At 45.7% G+C, this 20948-nt stretch overlaps 1 protein-coding gene across 1 annotated transcript in view; it reads left to right on the top strand.

Annotated features, from left to right (window-relative positions):
* Nucleotides 1–16734, top strand: part of CPA2 (carboxypeptidase A2) — a 22406-nt gene extending 5672 nt beyond the window's left edge. Inside the window, exons 6-12 of the mRNA XM_032275976.1 lie at nucleotides 1485–1586; nucleotides 3552–3650; nucleotides 5323–5433; nucleotides 6832–6922; nucleotides 8463–8662; nucleotides 11092–11176; nucleotides 16497–16734. Of these exons, the coding sequence (XP_032131867.1) occupies nucleotides 1485–1586; nucleotides 3552–3650; nucleotides 5323–5433; nucleotides 6832–6922; nucleotides 8463–8662; nucleotides 11092–11176; nucleotides 16497–16684 (876 nt within the window). The 3' untranslated portion in view covers nucleotides 16685–16734. The remainder of the gene's footprint in view (nucleotides 1–1484; nucleotides 1587–3551; nucleotides 3651–5322; nucleotides 5434–6831; nucleotides 6923–8462; nucleotides 8663–11091; nucleotides 11177–16496) is intronic.
* The last annotated feature ends 4214 nt before the right edge of the window (nucleotides 16735–20948 follow it).

Genomic DNA, 20948 nt, shown 5'->3' with positions numbered 1-20948 from the left:
CTGGGTTCAAGCGATTCTCCTGCCTCAGCCTCCTGAGTAGCTGGGATTATAGGCGCCCGCCACCACGCCCAGCCAATTTTGTGTAATTTTTTTTTAGTAGAGACGGGGTTTCACTATATTGGCCAGGCTGCAAATTCCTGACCTCAGACAATCCACCCACCTCGGCCTCCCAAAGTGCTGGGATTACAGGCGTGAGCCACCATGCCCCGCTTCAGACCTTATTCTGCCTCACAGGGATGTTCTCTCTAAGACCTCATGGCAGCAAAGCCTCATGGAGTCTCTGCTGTCTTTCCTGGGCTTTGTTGTTTCTGTGGAGACCACCGTCTCCTGCATCTGCTGCTCCATGCTGCTTGGAGACCTTGGGCCGTGCTGCATTTACCTTTGTGACACAGCTCTTCTCCAGGCCCACGGGAATCCATCCGCACTAACTGATTTAGGAGTCTCGGAATGGAAAGGGGCCGGGAGGGATGGTGATTGTAGGGTTAAGGGGTGGCATGGGGAGTAGGAAAGAGCCAGGAAAGAGGTATCTAGTAGGTACCAAGTCTCCGAGTCGGCAATATTTAAATGCAAAAAACTTGAAACATTTTTTTTCTCCTAGTTTATTTGATGGGAAAAACTGGTTTGACCTAAACTCATTTGGGAGCAAAATCTGACCTGAACTGTCTCACTGCTCATTTGTTTCACTGCCAGAAATATTAATGTGCTTGAAGACGGAGCAATGTCCCATGTGTAATACATAATATATACTTCCTATTACCTTTCTAAAATTCTCCCCTGGAAAAAAGATTTTACTTGAAATATATATGGCCTCAAGGGTTTCAGACAGGGGACTGTGGACCAGCACAAGAGAATAAGGAAGAAAAGGAAGTAAACAAGATGCCCTCCCTCTCCCCCAGACGAACTGATGTCTGTCTCCCACGGAGTGCAAATACTGGCAGCAGCTGGAGGGACTGTCTTCCTCCTGCTACCTCTCCAAACGCGCCCGGACACGTCTCAGTCCTAGCAATGGACACAGCTCGGACTCCTCATGCACAAAATTTCAATCAGCCTTGCAAATAGGAGCTGGAGTAGCCAGTGGCTTTAATGCGTCTGCGGCAAAAACCCCATTGTCCCCAGGCCTGACAGCCTGGAGACATTTTGTAGCGCTTCCCTCTACATCCGTTTTGGGGTTCAGGGGGCACTGCTATTTTTGTTCCTCTGCTAGCAAGGGTGAGAAACCCCACCTCAGGGCTGGGGTCGCCAAAAGCCACAAGTACGCCAGGGGAAGTGTGCCATTTTGCTTTGCACAAAACTGCAAAGAGCTGGCTGGGCTGCAGCCCCCGCAGACGCGGACTCAGCAGCACTCAGCTGGGATCCAAACCCTCAGGAGGCGCTGCCCTCTCCGCTGTGTCCCAAGGGAATGGGGAAAAACACCAGGGGGATCAGATCTCATGCATCAGATGGTTCACTCGCAAATGTCTATTTATTCACTTGAAACATTTCAGATTTCCCAAGAAATGGATAACCTCGTGGCTGAGCACCCTGGGCTAGTGAGCAAAGTGAATATTGGCTCTTCTTTTGAGAACCGGCCGATGAACGTGCTCAAGGTACACGGGGCAGGGGCGGTTCTTCCTCTCTGTGTTTCTAGAATCCCCCTCCTCCCAGGCTGGCTGGCAGTCCCAGCTCGAGCTACAGAGCTGCTCCTTTTTATTATTTATCTTATTTTTTTCTTTTCCTCCTAACCGGTCCTTGCTGGTTTTCAGCATCCACTCCCCCACCCCCGCCCCCTTCTTTTTCTTTCTCTCTGTTCTTGCGCAAGCTGACGCAGGTCTGCAGAAGTGAATTAATGCTTGCGTACTGAGAGATGCGCTCCCGGGGAACCGGGACGAATAGGAGCGGAGGAAGGGGGAGGTGCGGGCCCGGGGAGGTCGGGGGTTGGGGTCTGTAATTCATCAAGGTGGGAGTTCTCTGCCTCCCCTTCTTCTCTTTTATTCTTTCCTCTTTAAACACACACACGCACACACACACACACCAGTTAAAAAAGAAAAAGCACTAATTGCCTAAGCTGCATTTTTTCTTTTCTTCTTTTTTTTTTTGCTTTGTTTTTTAAAGAAGAGTTCTCGTAGTATGCAGAAGGATGATGGACAACTAAACCCTAAACCGCAAAGACAAATGCCCTGAACGAAGGTCTTTTGAAAAAGGATATAGCTGAGAAAAGGGTAGGGTTTTACGCCATCTCGTAATCTCTGACAGTCTTTGTGCACATAATTTCAAGATTTACACTTTGCCTTAAAAACAGTGAAAATATTCACCCAGATTTCCTAGAAAGAGTTTGTTAAGAGAAAAAAAAAAATCAAAAAGAGGTAATGTCACAACTCCTTGCTAAATTTGGAAACGTTATGGCTGGGAACCAACTGACTAACCGGGACAGATGGATTTCTCCAGAGCGTTTTTCCCCAGAGCTTTTTTCCCAAAGCAGGCCTGAGAGGAGTGACTTGCCTGCTTTATACCACTGGGCTACATTTGCTAATGTTTACCTCCCTTCTTTCTTTTTATTTCCTCTACCCCTTCCCCCCAGTTGGGTCAGAACACCCCAGATTCTCTTCCTCTTTGGGCCTCCCTGGCTTTCCCTTTTCCTGGGTGGTTTGGCGGTGGAGGATGTTGTGTTTTTGAAAGTTCCCTGCTTTTTACATTTGAGCTCTTCAGAGGAAAAGACACAAAACCCTTTTAACTAAAACTCCTAGAACCCATGAACTGTAATTTTTAGCAAGGATTTGCATTTCTCATTTACCTTATCTGCTGTGTTTAGAACGCTGCACGGAGATAGAAGTTGATGGTGCAAAAATAATCTTTTCCTCCCCATTTGCTGATCCAATTGGCAAAGCCACTGTTTCAAATAAAACGAAGCCACTTAGATCATAAAATTAAAACTCTGGAAAGTACCTCCAGAGAGGCTTGCTATCCTGTTTTTATGAAGGTCTCAAAAGGTTATCACAAGCATTTTTATAACAAAACAGTGTTATTGCCTACATTTGGGATATAGATAAAAGAAACAGAAAAGAAAAATATCCTCATAATTCTAATTCCACAACTGTGGGACCATACTTATTAACAATCTGTTGTATATTTTTCTACTTCTTTCTCTGTTTTCTTTTTTCTTTTCGCTCTTCCTCCTCTCCTTTCCCTTTTTTCTCGTATGTATGTACATAAATGAACTAGTTTCTTTAAAAATAAAAATGAAATCCTGTAATCCATTTTCCTCCCAATTTTCAGCATATGAAAATAATTTCATGTCATTACATTATCTACAAGGATTTTTTTACAAACGTCGGAGGAGAAGTGGTCTATACCCCTCAGCCTGCATTTACGCTTGCATTCAAAGAAGGGGACGAGAGAAAATTCTCCTTAAATGAGAAGAGTTAGTTGACATCATCACTGTGTGTATTTCCTTCTCTGTCAATCACATCAAGAACAGAAAGAGGGACCGAGAAGGATGGTCTGGGGTACAGAGGAGGCGACTGGGTGCCATGGCGCCGGTGGAGCCGTTCACATTGCCACACTTGCTTTTGCAGTTCAGCACGGGAGGAGACAAGCCAGCGATCTGGCTGGATGCCGGGATCCATGCTCGAGAGTGGGTTACACAAGCTACTGCAGTGTGGACAGCAAATAAGGTCATTTTGCCTAACATTCCTTGCTTATTTTGCTTTTCTGGGGTCAGGCCCACTGAGACCCACGACAGTCCCAGTGGTCTCGATGGCTAGCGCTCTCAGCCAAAGCCCTTCTCTTATCGCACGGGCTGGCAACAAACCCTTGCAGCCTTTTTTGGCATTGCCTCATCCAGCACCCCAGTGCCCTCCCCTTGGGCAGGCCACTGTGTGCTCTGTTAAAAGGCACGACGATGTGATGAGTGAGAGACGGGGGTTGGGGGGAAGACTCAGTGAGCTAAAGAGATCGAACGGGTGGCCAGGGAGGACCCTTGGGAGCCAGATTTTAGCATAAGAACCGACTAGAGAAAAATCTCTTTGCTGCCTGGAACCCCGAGGGCTGAGGCGTGATGTGCTGGAAATTTATAAAATCATGAAAGGGGCTCAGCTGGAAAATACAAACAGGTGCAAGAAGAGTTTACTCTAACCCACAGATCCAAAGTAAAGTTAGCTAAGGGTGTTTGGGTTGTTGTGAAGTTTTCTCCAAATTTGATTTTGAAAGTAGGGTAGAGTAAGACCTCTCTTCCACAAGTTTATTGGCATTAGAGTTGGGACATAGAGCTGGGTGTGACCTAGTCTGGTATTTTGTAAGTAATTCAAAAATGACATGCTATAAATCAGAATGTTAATTCATGAGCAGAGGAAATCAATCCACATCAGATCATTCAAGCATGTGCAACCACGTGCATACCGACTGATACATTTTTCCCTTCAATTAAAATGCGGTTACCTTTAGGGTATTATGAAATGGATATTTAACAGTTGAATAATAATGCCTTAGGATGGCTGAGCACAGGAAATGAATAAATTTTAATCCAGCAGAAACTTCAACTCAGCTGGAGTTCATGGCAAGTAAAAGTGTAATTCCCCAAATGGAATTTAACTGGTTCTCTGTGTCTTTAACAATGTCTCTAAATATTTAAGTAATCTGATGTTGGTTGTGAGTTCTTTTGGAAAGTTATCCCGTGTAGGGATTAAGGAATACCAAACAAAATTTCTTTGTTGTATAGGTCCACATAAGTAACATATATCATTGCCAGCTATTGCAAAATTAATAAGAAGTATGCTATTGCTTTTGAGAAAGAGTAGATACATGATATCTAATTTTTACTCAATAGAAGTAAATTATTCTGATCAGAAATAAAAGTATAGACACTAGCATAGTCAACACATTAGCACTGCCGGAGGCTGGACTGCAGGGTGCCTGGAAGACCTTCCTTGACCAATAGTGATCCCCTGGTTCACATCTGGATAAGACACACTACCTTACTATTCTGTCCCGTGTTCCCCACAAAAGGGGGGTGTCAGGCCAGGCGCAGTGGCTCATACCTGTAATCCCAGCACTTTGGGAGGCTGAGGCGAACAGATCACGAGGTCAGGAGTTCGAGACCAGCCTGACCAACATGGTGAAACCCCGTCTTTACTAAAAATACAAAAATTAGCCTGGCATAGTGGCACATGCCTGTAATCCCAGCTACTTAGGAGGCTGAGGCAGGATAATCACTTGAATCCGGAAGGCAGAGGCTGCAGTGAGCTGAGATCATGCCATTGCACTCCAGCCTGGGCGACAGAGTGAGACTCTGTCTCAACAAAAAAGGGGGTGGGGTGTGAGGTTGACATGTATGTTGTTTTTGCTCAGATTGCCTCTGATTATGGAAAGGACCCATCCATCACTTCCATTCTGGACACCCTGGATATCTTCCTACTGCCAGTCACAAACCCTGATGGATATGTGTTCTCTCAAACCAAAGTAAGCCTGGATTTTTTTCCCTTTTTCAGCAAGGACCTAAGGAGGTGCGTAGGAACTTTAAAAGCAAAATAAAAGTCATGATTCATTTCTTGATTTACTCTAAATGGAATGCCTAATTTCTCAGTAGTGGCCCAGAAATGAGGGATAGAGAAGTGGTTATAATCACATTTTATTCCAACACATGACGTCTTTACTTGTTGCCTCAGCCAGAGCTCATTTCAGCTGTTAGCCTGGGCTATTAGAGCTCAGTGTTCAGCGTGAGTCACCTAGGAGATTTGTTCCAATTATCTCTGCGTTTTTTGTGATCAGATTGATAGAAGAGAGGAGGCGGATGTTACCTGCTGACAGTCAGATTGCGGTAGGATTTAGGTGGGCAGTACAGTGCATCTAGCATTTTACTTACAATCTGTGGAAGAAATCCTTCCTGCTATCACTAAAAAGAGTTACGTAGTTTTTTTCTTTCCTTTAAAATCTCATTACAATACACTATCGTAGCAACCATGACCCCACACATATTCAAAATGAATGAGAGCTTCAAGTTTATTTTTAGAGGTAACTAATAACCACCAAGCATTTTCAAAGAAACTCATACTAATACTAGTACTCATCCCATGAGATAGTGTGTGAATCAAGGGTTCCACAGTCAAGCCTAGGAAACACCGCCCACCATATCCGTTTCTTAGAGGTTCGTAAAAAGCAAGACGTTAACAATCCTTGGAAGTTCTGAAGTAAGTTTACCAAGTTCACCCCATATTTTCCGCAGAGTGTCATTGCAGAACCCTCTCTTCTGCTTTTTGTTGTTGCCCTTGGCCTTGGACAGAACTAGGGTTCCATGGCACGTGTTTGGCAGGCGTTCGTTTGAGGAGATGGGGGCGTCTTCACGTCTCCCTTTGGTGAGATGGCAGAGAAGCTCCCAGCAGAGCCTGTATGAGGACTGTCCACCACCTCCCCAAGCCAAGGGAAACGAGTGTCCCAGAGAACCAGGGAAACGGACAGAATTCTTTTTTTTTTTTTTTTTTTTTTTTGGAGACGGAGTTTCGCTCTTGTTACCCAGGCTGGGGTGCAATGGCACGATCTCGGCTCAACGCAACCTCCACCTCCTGGGTCCAGGCAATTCTCCTGCCTCAGCCTCCTGAGTAGCTGGGATTACCGGCACGCACCACCATGCCCAGCTAATGTTTTGTATTTTTAGTAGAAACGGGGTTTCACCATATTGACCAGGATGGTCTCGATCTCTTGACCTCGTGATCCACCCGCCTCAGCCTCCCAAAGTGCTGGGATTACAGGCGTGAGCCACCGCGCCCGGCATGAAACGGACAGAATTCTAAAGGAACCTTCTGATCAGGCTGAGTGACCTTCTTTCTTTTTTCCCTGTGCTTTTTGGGTGGGCTCTGAAAGAACCGTATGTGGCGGAAGACCCGGTCTAAGGTATCTGGCAGCCTCTGCGTTGGTGTGGATCCTAACCGGAACTGGGATGCAGGTTTTGGAGGTGAGCGGGGGACTTGCCCCCAGGGACGGTCAGCCCGTGGTCTGGCCCACAAGCTGGGTTCAAATGGCTCTGCCGTGCGTCAGCCGGCTAAGCCCATTCAGGATTTAAGCCATTTAAAAATCTCTTTGAAAAACACTTAACTAAATTCCCCTCATAGGAGCACAGTGCTGTCACAGAGCTCTGAGCGGCATTTAATGTATTTTATCTCACATCTTGGTTTTCCCACAAGCTGTCGCCCGGTGAGCCTCCTGAGCAGCCGGAGCAATGCTTGGCGCAATGGCGGGAGGACTCTGGAAGGCCGGAGCCCACCACTAGAGGGGGTTAGGATCTATTCTGGGGAGAAGCATTACATCATCTATGGATGCTTCGAGAAGGAAAACTAAAAAGCAGTACACACAGGATGAAGAAACTGACTTCCAAAATAGATTGAAAAATAAGATGTGAGCTTGCCGCCCTGACTCTGTGACAGCTCTTATGTTTTGGAGTTCCATGGCAGGCCAGTTAGGGGCTTCTTTATGCCTTCAGCATAAAAGAAATAAGGCAACTCCTTATTTTTCAGTAACCATAAAATTAAATTTCTCCCCCCCTCACTAGGCTACAGTAAGAGTGAGGTCAAGAGCTGGGTCTTTTTCACTGTAGTATTCCTAACACCTAGCACAGTGTCTGCAGTTTGGAAGGCAATCACTACATATTTGTAAGGCAAATTAATTAATTAGAGTTGTGGAACTCAGACAGGACACTCTAGAGAACTGCTACAGGATATGGATGAGTGGCAACTTCATTCATTGCTTTTACAGTTCTTCCTAGTGTAAGGGAAAAAAATGAAGCACAATACTGAGCAATTCTCCACAGTTCAATGTCAGTCTCCCCCCAAATATTATTTTCATTAAGTAATTTTAAAATAAGGTGATGTTTTGTCTGTATCAGATGGGGAGCCTAGGGAATCTAACCCCTACTCGTCCCCTGGAGGTTTCTCTAGCAGTGAGAGCCCTGGCCAGGCCTACAGTGGACCCATTTCAGTGGTCTTGAGCCACTCTAGTTGCTGAGACAATCAAGGCCAAAGGTAGCCTTGCTGTTAAATGTAGTCATGATTTCCTCACTGCAGAAAGGGTTTCAGAGGTTCCTTGCATTTGTGGCTTTGTGCCTTGGAAGTACAGATGCATAGAATCTTCTACTTTTGGACTATAAGAATTGGATGAGATCCCAGAAAATGGATTTGCTAAACTCCCACCCAATGCAGGAATTCCATCTATAATATTAAATCTAGTTTTTCTTCCAACAACTCCTATAGAGAGGAGATGATCTAATTAGATGGCTCTTTCTACTGTATAGAGGAACCATATTTTTTGAAAAAGAAATGTGTCAAGAATCACTTCAGTTAGGCTTTCTGACTATAACCTTTGGAAGAGATTTGATCTAACACAATGACAATCTTGCCCTGACTTCCAAAGGAAAAAGTTAGTGATGCATGGTGACCTCTTCCTTACAGTGTCTTCTTAGCACGCCCTGTCCTCACTCAGCTACTTCTACATCTCCCCAGGACCTGGAGCCAGCAGCAACCCTTGCTCTGATTCATACCATGGACCCAGTGCCAACTCTGAAGTTGAAGTGAAATCCATAGTGGACTTCATCAAGAATCATGGAAAAGTCAAGGCCTTCATTACCCTCCACAGCTATTCCCAGCTGCTGATGTTCCCCTATGGGTACAAATGTACCAAGTCAGATGACTTTAATGAGCTGGTGAGTTTCTGAAACTTAATTTCAGCCCAGCAACAAACATCCATGGTGGGGACAAGTCAGTTTCAGGCATGAAGTCATGCCCTGAGGTGGAGGTGTACCATTCCAACGATAAATGAGACATAAATTCAACCACTGAGAAGATTATGGTGCAGCCAAAGGTTTGAATGACTGGTTATGAGCTTTCCTAAATTAAGTTTTTTTGGGAAATAGAATTCATGAAATTATTGTTACCTTAATCTAGATGAGCAGGAGCCTGGTTTGATCATAAATTCCCAGAACATGCTTTCTGTTGCATGGTGGGGGGTGGGTGGGGGAAATCTTGGGTTTGGATATGAGGCTCTTGGATTGGTAGTTACATGCTCTAAGCTAAGCAATTCTTCTCAGCAACTTGCCTTATACTTTCTTGGGGCCTTTGGCTCTATGATCTACCGTGACAATGCACTGACGTGTGACATTGGAGGTAAAACACTCACTTCCCTAACTTGATGCATTCTGTCATCCTTCCTGTTTCAGGAATAAGCCAGTTGGCCCCAGCCTTAGGTCAGATGGTGATATCTCAGGAGGCTGTTCACAATTGAGCAAGAGCTATCCCCAGCTGAAAAGAATGTGCAGATATTTCCAATTTGGCTTTTAGGCTTGGCTTGTGAAACCCATGTGCTAGAGATAAGCCCAGAATTGGGACTTTTTTGTCAATTTACCTTCAGTTAGATTATTTTCAGCAGCCCCATGCAGAAATAGACTAAATTATTCCAATTCAAGTGTGCCTTTCATCTTGTCAGTTAGATTTGAGCTCCGTGAGGTTTTGATGGTATTACCATTCAAGGTCATATCAGGGAAAAAGAATGTTCTAAGACGTTCTTTTTGTATACCTAGATGACCTTAAATTATCTAAACCTGGTGGTCAAACCTCCAGCAGGTAGTCATCTAGCCTGTGGCTTCTTGCCTTCAAGGGAGCGTCTTCCGTGTTGGGGAAGGTTGTTAGGTTGTTAGTGTTCTTCTTTATAGAGAGCCAAAACCTCTGTACAGTTTTCACCCATCAGCCCTAGTTTATCATCTGGCTCTACTGAGCAAGTTTATTTCCCTTTGAGAGGTGAATCCACTAATTGCTTGAAGACCACCAGCCTGCTTTTCCTAGCTCCTATTCCTTCTAAATAACCTCAGTTCCTTCGAGCATTCATATGATGGGCTTAAATTCTGGTTGCTGTTTTCTGAATATGCTTTTGTTTGTCTGTGTTCTTCAAGGATAGTGTCTTTATCTGTTTGCATTGCTGTAAAGAAATACCTAAGACTGGGTAATTTGTTAAGGAAAACATTTTACTGGGATTATGATTCCACTGGCTGGAAGATTGGGCATCTGGTGAGGTCTTCAGGCTGTTTCCCACTCACTGATGTGAGCTGGTATGTGCAGAGATCACACAGTGAGAGACGAAGCAAGAGAGAGTGTGGGGAGGTGCCAGACTCTTTTTAACAACCAGCTTTCGAGGGAGCTAATAGAGCAAGAACCCACTCCTAATTGCGAGGACAGCACCAGCCATTCGTGAGGGATCCGTCCCCATGATCCAAACACCTCCCATTAGGCCTCACCGCCAATATTGGGGATCAGATTTCAACATGAGGCTTGAGGGGAATAAACAGCCAAACTATAGCAGGTAGCTCCCAGAAGTGAATGTGAAACGTGTGTTGTGGGTTACCCAGCACAGAGCAGAGCGTGAGCATAACTACCCTCAGCCAGGCAGTGCACTTGGGCAAATTCAGTTGCGGATCACATTAGTTTTTTGGCAGTAGCCCTGTGATGTTGACTCATGTCGGGCTCATTGACAAGAGTAACCCCTAGGCTCTCCGAGGATTCTACCAAGCCAGGTTTCCCCCATCTGGTAATTGTACAGTTGTTTTCCTGGACCCAAGTTCAAGACCTTACATTTATCCCTGACAAGGACAGTAAAGCCTCAGTCAGTCAAAATTGGAACCCTCGAATAATGGAAAATATTTTTCTGGGCTCTACTTCTTGGAAAAAGAGACAACCACAGGGAAATAAGCCAATGTAGGGATCTAGTAAAAGAAAAGTCAACTTCCCACGCATGTCCTGGGGCCAGTCCACATTCTCCTTAGCACCCTTAAATCTACCCTATTTCTATCCACATCCCTGAACTAGGAGAACTGGTGGCAAAATAATGAATCCTTGAGTGTTGCAAACACCAAGATGTTTAAATAGATAACAAGGACCTTCATATTGTATCTTCAAAGCCAACAGAAGTGAACTTGTGCTTACTTCTTAGTGAAAATGGTTGAAATAAAAAGGGTATTGTGTCATCATCTCAAGTACCTAGATAGTCTGGTTAACTAGAGCATTCGATGTTCTGCTTTTGGGCAACTGATCTCCCAAGAGACAAGTGTTATCTTCCTAACTTTCTTTGGTTCTCTTACTCTAGAATGAAGTGGCCCAAAAGGCTTCCCAGTCTCTGACAAGCCTGCATGGCACCAAGTACAAAGTGGGACCAATCTGCTCTGTCATCTGTAAGTATCTAATGTGCTGGAAGTTTTTATGAATGACCCACTAAGATGGCAGGCACCATGTGGGTTTGGGCCCAGACTTTCAAATGCCTTCATGTGAAAGGGATAGGTCTTCATTCATGGAACCCAACCGTCCCCAGTTTCCCTCAGTGTCCTTCATGAGATACTTACTGTGTGATGGCCAGAACAAAGAACTCTCTAAGTATGTGTTTTCTGCCCTCTTCTGTACTTGTTCAGATCCTTATAGCTCATTCTCATTCTGTAGATTTTCTTTGTCTAAAAATGAGCCTTTATCAAGACCTTGCTCTTTTTTTTTTCTTTTGAAATGGAGTCTCACTCTGTCCCCAGGCTGGAGTGCAGTGGCGTGATCTTGGCTTACTGCAACCTCCACCTCCTGGATTCAAGCAGTTCTGTCTCAGCCTCCCAAGTAGCTGGGACTATAGGCATACACCACCATGGTCGGCTAATTTTTGTATTTTTAATAGAGATGGGGTTTCACCATTTTAGTCAGGCTTTTCTCAAACTCCTGACCTCAGGTGATCCACCCACCTCAGCCTCCCAAAATGCTGGAATTAGAGATGTGAGCCACTGCACCTGGCCTAAGAACTGGCTGTTTTGTTATCGTCCCTTTCCTGGCTAAGAGGGGCTCATTCCCTGAGAATTCCATGGACTGTGGGGACAGAATGGGCGTGACTCTTGAAGAGGACCCAGGTGGTTCGGTGGATAGACTCTGTTGCAGCCATGTGTTCATGCAGAGTATATGGAGAGGGAGGAGAAGTCAGGAATAGAGGCAGTGTGAGGAATAAGTCTGGGGAGCCTGCCATCAGACTTTCTAGGCCCCCTTCTTCCCCAGCGGATTGAGGTAAAAACAAGAAACTACTGCAGTGCTTTGGGAAATCTCAGTGCACCCTTGTGCAGGGTCTGAATCCCTCAAAGGAATAGTCCCTTATGGACAAAGCTGGAAACTCAGGACCACACAGTTCCATGCCCCAGAATTCCCTAGTGCTCCCATGCCCAAGGATCCTTTGGAAACCAATGCCTTTAACAGGCACCCATTCTGGTTTTTTTTCCTTTCTTTCTTTCTTTCTTTTTTTCTTTTTTTTTTTTTTAAGACGGGTTTCACCATGTTGGTCAGGCTGGTCTCGAACTCCTGACCTCAGGTGATCTGCCTGCCTTGGCCTCCAAAGTGCTTGGATTACAGGCGTGAGCCACTACGCACTGCCCCATTCTGGGTTTTTTTTGAGATGGAGTTTTGCTCTGTCACCCAGGCTAGAGTGCAGTAGCGCCATCTTGGCTTACTGCAATCTCCGTCTCCCAGGTTCAAGTGATTCTTGTACCTCAGTCTCTGGAGTAGCTGGAATTACAGGAGCCTACCGCCACACTTGGCTAATTTTTTTTTTTTTTTGGTGTGTGTGTTTTTAGTAGAGATGGGATTCACTGCATTGGCCAGGCTGGTCTCGAACTCCTTACCTCAAGTGATCTGCCTGCCTCTGCCTCCCAAAGTGTTGGGATTCCAAACTTGAGATGCCATGCCCGGCCACCCATTCTGTTTAACAGACTTTAAAATTAAGCATCTGTTATATGTTAAGAATTATGCCAAGTACTGGAGACATAATGTGCCCACAAAGAACTCTTTAATAAAAGAGATGAACAGGAAGGCAAATGCACTTTTGTATGATGTGTGCAATAGGAGGCTATACATGGTACAAAAGTTGTAGAAAGTTGAGGGGATTTGATGGGAGCGGAGTCAGGAAAAACTTCATGTAGGAAGAGGGGAGGGTTGTAAAGACTGATCAGACTGATCACCAGGTAGCTAGAGAAGGGGAAAAAGGATGGGGCATTCTCATGGTCAGCAGCATATGCAAAGGCATGAAGTATAAAATTGCGTGATGGGTTCTGGAAGCTACAAGTAGGTTGAGATTGCTGAAATGAAAGAGGGAGAGAAAGGAGTTGGGGAAGTTCAGGGTTTTGTGTGCCATGGTAAGGAGTTTAGGTTTCACCCAGAGGATTCTGAAAGCCACTTGGAGGTGGGGGGTGGGATTCAGCAGGACAGTGAGGGAATCGAGTCATTCTGTTTAGCTAAAACAGCGGTCGTGTGGAGGATGGAGTGATGAGGGACTGCAGTGGGGACATCCCATAGGAAGAGGAGGCAGAGTTCAGGTGAGAGACGATGGCCCAAACTACAGCAGGGCCAGTGACGACGGAGGGGATTTGGGAGGTAAAGTCAAGAAGCTTTGTCATTTAGTGGATGGGGAGAGATGGTCACTGAAAGTCATTCAGTGGTGCCACTCACTGGAGGAGAAGTCCAGGGAGGTGAAAGAGGGGTGAGGTCGCAAAGATAGTGAGTTCAGTTGTGCACATATTGAGGCTGATCTCCTTGTAGGGTTTTCACATGGAGATGGTCTATAGGCTTTGGACTATGTGCTCTGGGATTCTGTGGAGAGAGAGATTTGGAAAGAGTTGGCATAAAGCGGGTGGTTGGACCAGTAGAGCCGGGAGAACATTTGGAGTGAGAGGAGATGTGGGCAGAGCAGGGAGCAAGGTGTTAGGCAGCAGAAGGGGTTAGCACGAGGGCAAGGCAGAAAGGAAGAGAAGCCTGAATGTCAGAAACCAAGGGAAAAGCAATTATTAAACAGGAGGCAGCGGCCAACAACGGTGAAGGCCATGAAAAGTCAACAAAGATAAGGACGGAACATTTTCTGTTGAATTTTCATCAGTAGTTTGTTGGTGACCTCAACCCAGAGCAGTTTCAGAAGAGCGGATAAGGGAAGGAGAGCAGAATGGAAGGCTTTTTTCTTTTTGAGATAAGAAATAGATTTATTGACTGTGGGAAAGAACAAACAAAGAGGGGGAGGTGGAAGATAGAGGAGAGAGGAGATGACCAGTGAAGTGGAGTTTCAGAGCTGGGGACAGGAGGACAAACATAGGTGGGCGGGAGTTGTGGCTCAGGATGGAATGAGAAGAGCCTGACTTTGGAAGTGTTGTGGACACGGGTATAGCTACAGCCATGGGAAGGGTGATGCTGGGAATCCGCAGGAATCCACCGTGTTAGTCATGGTTTTCTTTTCTTTCCTTTTCCTTTCCTTTTCTTTCTTTCTTTTTTTTTTTTTTTTTCGAGACTGGAGTCTCACTGTATCACCTAGGCTGGAGTGCAGTGAGTTCAATCTCAGCCCACTGCAACCTCTGCCTCTCGGGTTCAAGTGATTCTCCTGCCTCAGCCTCCCGAGTAGCTGGGACTACAGGCACGCACCAGCAAACCTAGCTAATTTTTTGTATTTTTAGTAGAGATGGGGTTTCACTTTGTTGGCCAGGATCGTCTCAGTCTCCTGACCTTGTGATCCACCCGCCTTGGCCTCCCAAAGTGCCAAAGTGCTGGGATTCTAGGCGTGAGCCATCGCGCCCGGCCTTGTTTGTGTTTTGAGATATTGCCCAGAAGTTGTTCTTTGAATTCTTTCTCAGGGAAGCATAGGGGAAAAAACCCACAGAGCTTGGGTACAGAGTCCTGGGTCTGAGTTACTGCACTGCCACTTTGGAATCAAGTAGCCAATGGTCCAGTCACTTATTCTCCATGGTTTCTTCATCTATGAAATAGGTTGTTGAGAGGTTCAAAAGATACTATGTGGAATACAAGTGTTCCCTAATTCTAAAGCACCATATACAAGGTGATTGCTAGTTTCCCGGTGAATGCCCTCCCACAGATAACTCTGATCTTTAACATGGCCTAAGAAAAAGATCGGATCCTGGTCATTTATTGATGGTAGTTAAAATCATAACTGACATTATTGAATGCCTGTTCTACATACATTATCGTAGCTCCTTCCCTTAATATCTCTGTTTTTATTTTATTTTATTTACTTTTTAGAGACAGAGTCTCACTCTGCTGCCCAGGCTGGATACAGTGGCAGGTCATGGCTCACTGCAGCCGAGACCTCCTGGGCTCCAGCAGCCCTCCCGCCTCAGCCTCCTGAGTAGCTGGGACTGCAGGCATGTGCCACCACACCCAGCTCTTTAAAAAAAAATTTTTTTTTTGTAGAGACAGGGTCTTACTATGTTGCCCAGGCTGGTCTCAAACTCCTGGGCTCAAGTGATCCTCCTGCTTTGGTCCCCAAAGTGTTGGCAGAGAGCCACGATGCCCTGCTACGTAATCTCTTAATCTTAGTTTCCTCATCTGGAAAATGGGAATAATGCTAGCACGTACCTAGAGATTCATGAACCAGTTTAACATAGTGCCTAACACATTAAGTACGTGGCCAGCTAGTGTCATCACAGCCACTGTGCCATTTAATTCTCACTGCCCTGTGAAACAAGTAGTAATATCATCCCCATGTGGCAGGTGAAGCATCTGGAAATAAATGACTTGCTTTAGGTCACCCAGATAACGATTTATAGGATTGGGATTCTATCTGAAGCCAGTATTCTGTCTACAGTGGACCTCTTAATGTGATTGGCTGTGTCATGTAGCCACACCAAAAGATATGAGTTGGTAATTTTGGTCCAGGGAAGATTCAGTTCAAATCAGCAACCATTTAGAATTTATTTTTACCAGGCACTCATTTCCAAGTTGCTCTGCTACGTGAAGGCAAAGACAAAAGTCATGGGAGTTGACAATATTAATTCACAATATTAATCTCTAGCCCTATTCTTTTGTGGTACAACCTCCCTGGTCTTTCCAGCCCCATTCTTAGGGACTAGGTGGCTTCCACCATCTGTGCCCTGGTCAAGTCCTCATGTGGCCTCTAACTGCCCTTCCTGGGAGGGGCCTCAGGGGCAGTCCATTGCTTGTCTCTTGTGAGTCATGACTGACATATAGGCTAATGCCATCTTCCTTCGTCATCTGTCACATCAGCTGCCACACGGATCTCAGGTGCACATTACTGTGGTGGCCGAACCCACCACGCACAGCAGACCCTGCTTCACCCTTAATGCTGAAGGTGCCCTCAGGGTAGGGACCGAATCTCTTACTGCATTTGTAATCTCTCCATTCCCACTAGGGCAAACCGTGTCTGTGCCTTCTAAAGAAGGAAGTGGTGTCGCCTACATAAGGTGGAGAAGTTGCCACGTAGGGTGGCGTGGGTAAAGCCAGAGGCTCCTAAGAGCACCAAAGGAAGGCTCAGTTCAGTGTCTGCTGAATAACACCTTTTGCTTTTCAAACTATTCTTGTATTTTTTCATAAACGTGACCCTCTGCTAAACTCTCCCCTCTCTTATAGTTCACACCTAGGGGCCTGGCTTACCTATGGTAGTAGAATTTATTATAGAGGTTCCATTGCTGTGAAGGCTAGTGGGAGTTGCGTAACCAAACTTGATTTTCATTTGCCCTTCAGACCAAGCCAGTGGAGGAAGCATTGACTGGTCCTATGATTATGGCATCAAGTACTCATTTGCCTTTGAACTGAGAGACACGGGGCGCCACGGCTTCCTCTTGCCAGCCAATCAGATCCTGCCCACGGCCGAGGAGACCTGGCTTGGCTTGAAGTCAATCATGGAGCATGTGCGAGACCACCCCTATTAGGCCCCCGGTGAATAAACAGGAGCCATTAAAATCTCTTTGGTCTGAAGCAAGTTGGCTTGTGTTTATTTTTCTAAGCCTGATCTGGGAGCACCGTTTCTCTGGTTTCTGCTGCCCTCAAACACAGCAAGTCATGGCATTGTACCCCTTTGTCTTTTTAAAAATCCATCCTGAGGCCAGCCGTGGTGGCTTGGACCTGAAATCCCAGCACTTTGGGAGGCTGAGGTGGGAGGATTGCTTGAGCCCAGGAACTTGAGATCAGCCTGGTCCACATGGGGAGACCCCATCTCTAAAAATAATAATATTAAAAAAAATCCATCCTGAGCAGAGTGCTCCCAACATCATTTAACAGTTTTTTATTGTGTTAAATTACACATAAAACTGCCCCGGGGTGGTGGTTCACTTCTGTAATCCCAGCACTATGGGAGGCCAAGGCAGAAGGATCACCTGAGGTTGGTTTGAGACCAGCCTGACCAACATGGAGAAACCCTGTCTCTACTAAAAATACAAAAAATTAGTCAGGCCTGGTGGTGCATGCCTATAATCCCAGCTACTTGGGAGGCTGAGGCAGGAGAATTGCTTGAACCCGGGAGGCAGAGGTTGTGGTGAGCCGAGATCATGCCATTGCACTCCAGCCTGGGCAACAAGAATGAAACTCTATCTAAAAAAAAGAAATTATACATAAAATTACCATTTTGATCATTTTTAAGAGTACAGTTCAGTGGCATGAAGTACATTCACAATGTTATGCCAGCCCATCATCCATCCAGAACTTTCCAATTATCCCAAACTGAAACTCTTCCCATTAAACCGTAACTCCCATTCGTCTTGTCCTTCAGCCCCTGGCAACTAGTAGCTACTTTCTGTCTCTATGAATTTGTCCATTCTAGGTACTTCACATAAGTGGAATTATATAGTTTTTGCCCTTTTGTGTCTGGCTCTGTTGCCCAGGCTGCAGTGCAGTGGTACAATCTCAGCTTACTGCAACCTCCACCTCCCTGGTTCAAGTGATTCTCCTGCCTCAGCTTCCCGAGTAGCCGGAATTACAGGCACATGCCACCACACCGAGCTCATTTTTGTATTTTTAGTAGAGATGGGGTTTCAGCATGTTGGCCAGGATGGTCTCAATCTCCTGACCTTGTGATCCGCCCTCCTTGGCCTCCCAAAGTGCTGGAACGACAGGCATGAGCAACCGCATCTGGCCGTGTCTAGCATTTTTTTTTTACTTAGCATAATGTTTTCAAGGTTCTTCCATGGTGTAGCATGTGTCAGCCCCTCCATCTTCAGAGTGTAGCTTTTTAGGGCTAACAGTGGACTTTCAAGTTCATTTATTATTTAATAAATACTAATTGAGCAGCTGCACTGTGCCAGGCCTTGTGCTAGGTGCTATACCTGGTTCCATTGTTGCCTTTGGCTTTTCCTTTCCTGGTGTGCTGCTTTATGAAGACTGGTGGGGCAGGGCATGGCAGTGACTCAGGCCCGTGATCGCAGCACTTTGTGAGACTGAGGTTGGAGGATCTCCTGGGGCCAGGAGTATGAGACCAGCCTGGGCTCATACAGTGAGACCCCATTTCTACCAAAAAAAAAAAAAAAAAAGCTTGTAATGGTGGCAAACACCTGCAGCCCCAGCTACTTGGGAGGCTAAGGTGGGAGGATCACTTGAGCCCAAGAGTTCGAGACCGCAGTGAGCTATGATCACAGCACTGTACTCCAGCCTGGTCAACGGAGTGAGACCCTGTCTCAGAAAAACAAACACAAAAAATACTGATGGGGACCCAAGCCAATGACATCCCTTCTTCCTGGTTGCCCTATCGAGCCTGGGTCTTAGGTTGCACACAGCTTCTCTTTAGATACTGACTTTCATTAGGGATTTAGGCTTTCTTCATGTTGACGGTTTTCCCTGGGAGAAAAAGGTAGGAACTAAATTTCAGCTTGCCTAGAATTCTGGGTCCTTGATTCTTCCATTTCACATCTTTTACAGATTTGGGGCTCAGTTGCTTTTGTTCTAACTTCAAAGCTGACATCGATCTCAGTGACACTGAGTGCAACCTTTGTAGTGGACGGGGTGTGTGTAGGAATTCAGTTTAAGTGTTGAGAGGACAAAAGGACCCTGAGGGAGCAAGAGAAGATGATGGCCCCTAGCTCCAGAGCTCCCGACAAAGGCTGTCTCCGGGACCACACTTGAGATTCTGTGCTTTTTTTTTTTTTGATTGGCTGGTTCTTGAGCCCTGGCTAAGCCAGCCTGAGCAAAGATCCTGCTAAGTCACTCCTCCCACTTTGATATCTGATCAAGTTCCTCATTCCTACATTTGATGTCCAAGTCCTTGGCCTGCCTTTAGCAAGAATTCCCCTACCTCAATGTCTTCTCTTAGTAATCCCACGGACCTTCCCTGTTTTCTTTGCTGTATTCGGTGTTGAGCACAGTAAGTCTCTCCTATGGTAATAGCCATGGTCCCAATCGTAATAATCTTGAATTAGGTCTTACATTTTTAAAATTATTTATTTATTTATTTTTTGAGACAGTCTTGCTCTGTCGCCAGGCGCCAGGCTGCAGTACAGTGGTGCAATCTTGGCTCACTGCAATCTCTGCCTCCTGGGTTTAAGCAATTCTCTTGCCTCAGCGTCCCTAGTAGCTGAGACTACAGGTGCATGCCACCACACCCTGCTAATTTTTGTAATTTTTAGTAGAGATGGGGTTTCACCATGTTGGCCAGAATGGTCTCTATCTCTTGACCTTGTGATCCACCTGCCTCGGCCTTCCAAAGTGCCGGGATTACAGGCGTGAGTCACTGCACCCGACCTTTTTTTTTATTTTTATTTTTGAGAGGAAGTGTCTCACTGTCATCCAGGCTGAAGGGCAGTGGTGCGATCTCGGCTCACTGCAACCTCTGCCTCCTAGGTTCAAGCAATCCTACTGCCTCAGTCTCCCGAGCAGCTGGAATTAGAGGCGCCCACAACACGCCTGGCTAATTTTTTGTATTTTTAATGGAAATAGGATCTCACTATGTTGGCCAGGCTGGTCTTGAACTCCTAACCTTGTGATCCACCCGCCTCGGCCTTCCAAAGTGCTGGGATTATAGGAGTAAGCCACTGTGCCCGGCCTAGGTCTTACATTTTAACACAGGTCAGAATAGTTTTTCTTTAACTCTCTCAACTCCCCTTGGGTGGGTATGGAAAGCGTGTAGACTGTAAGGAGCGTGGGATGGGAAAGGCTGTGGGAACTGAGCTCCCAGGACAGACTCAATGGCCCCAGAGTCCCTGAAGAAGTTATGGAGATCATGAGCGTCTTCCATTTATTCAGCTGTGACTTGGCACAAAGGACACCAGACCCACTTTCTTATACTTCCTAGAAGTATAAGAAAGTCTTATTGGTAATATTGTGTAAGCCTTCCTGTAGTTCAGACTCCAAGGAATACTGATAATTCATTCAGACTAAAACATCCTTTCTGTATCATTTGCCTGATACATTTCTATTATCTTAGTGGAGTCTTAAGACTTAGGCCTCAGATCCATAAAAGAGGCCATAAACCTCTTTCCTCATCCTGACCTGCCCTGGTGAATTCTCTGGCAGGGGTTGTCAAGCGTGTGGTCTTGGACCAGCTCAGGGTTGCTTTGATAGTCTTCGTTTTTTTTTTTTTTTTTTTGAGACAGAGTTTCGCTCTTGTTGCCCATGCTGGACTGCAATGACGTGACTTCGGCTCACTGCAACCTCCACCTCCTGGGTTCAAGTGATTCTCCTGCCTCAGCCTCCCAAGCAGCTGAGATTACAGGTGCTTGCCACCACGCTTGGCTAATTTTTTGTATTTTTAGTAGAGATGGGGTTTCACCATGTTGGGCAGGCTGGTCTCGAACTCCTGACCTCAGGTGATCCACCCGCCTCGGCCTTCCAAAGTGCTGGAATTACAGGCATGAGCCCCCACACCCAGCCAACTTTTTTTTTTTTTTTTTTTTTTTAATTCTAGAGGTAACCCCATCCCAGGTTTACAATCTCACCTCTCCTATTAGTATAAATTCCATCCAATACCATGAGACTTTCTTATTCACTCAAAAAACACTATTTAAATGCCAAGTGATGAGCAATATGGTACCCTTGGCACACTTTCCAGCCCCTGGAGCAAGTTCCTGACCTTGTAAATTGAGAGGCTCAATCTTTATCACTTGAAAGGAACAGAAGAGCATTGGTAGGGCCTGCCTGTCGCACTGTCAGAGTTGGAAGGGTGCTTGGGAATCAATTAGCATTTCTGAGGACTTGAGTCACCCACAGACT

This window comes from Sapajus apella, unplaced genomic scaffold (genome assembly GCF_009761245.1).
Source record: "Sapajus apella isolate SASKATOON/1434 unplaced genomic scaffold, GSC_monkey_1.0 scaffold7, whole genome shotgun sequence".
Taxonomy (NCBI): domain Eukaryota; kingdom Metazoa; phylum Chordata; class Mammalia; order Primates; family Cebidae; genus Sapajus; species Sapajus apella.
The sequence above is the reverse complement of the archived record's forward strand: the minus strand, read 5'-3'. Positions and strand labels throughout refer to the sequence as shown.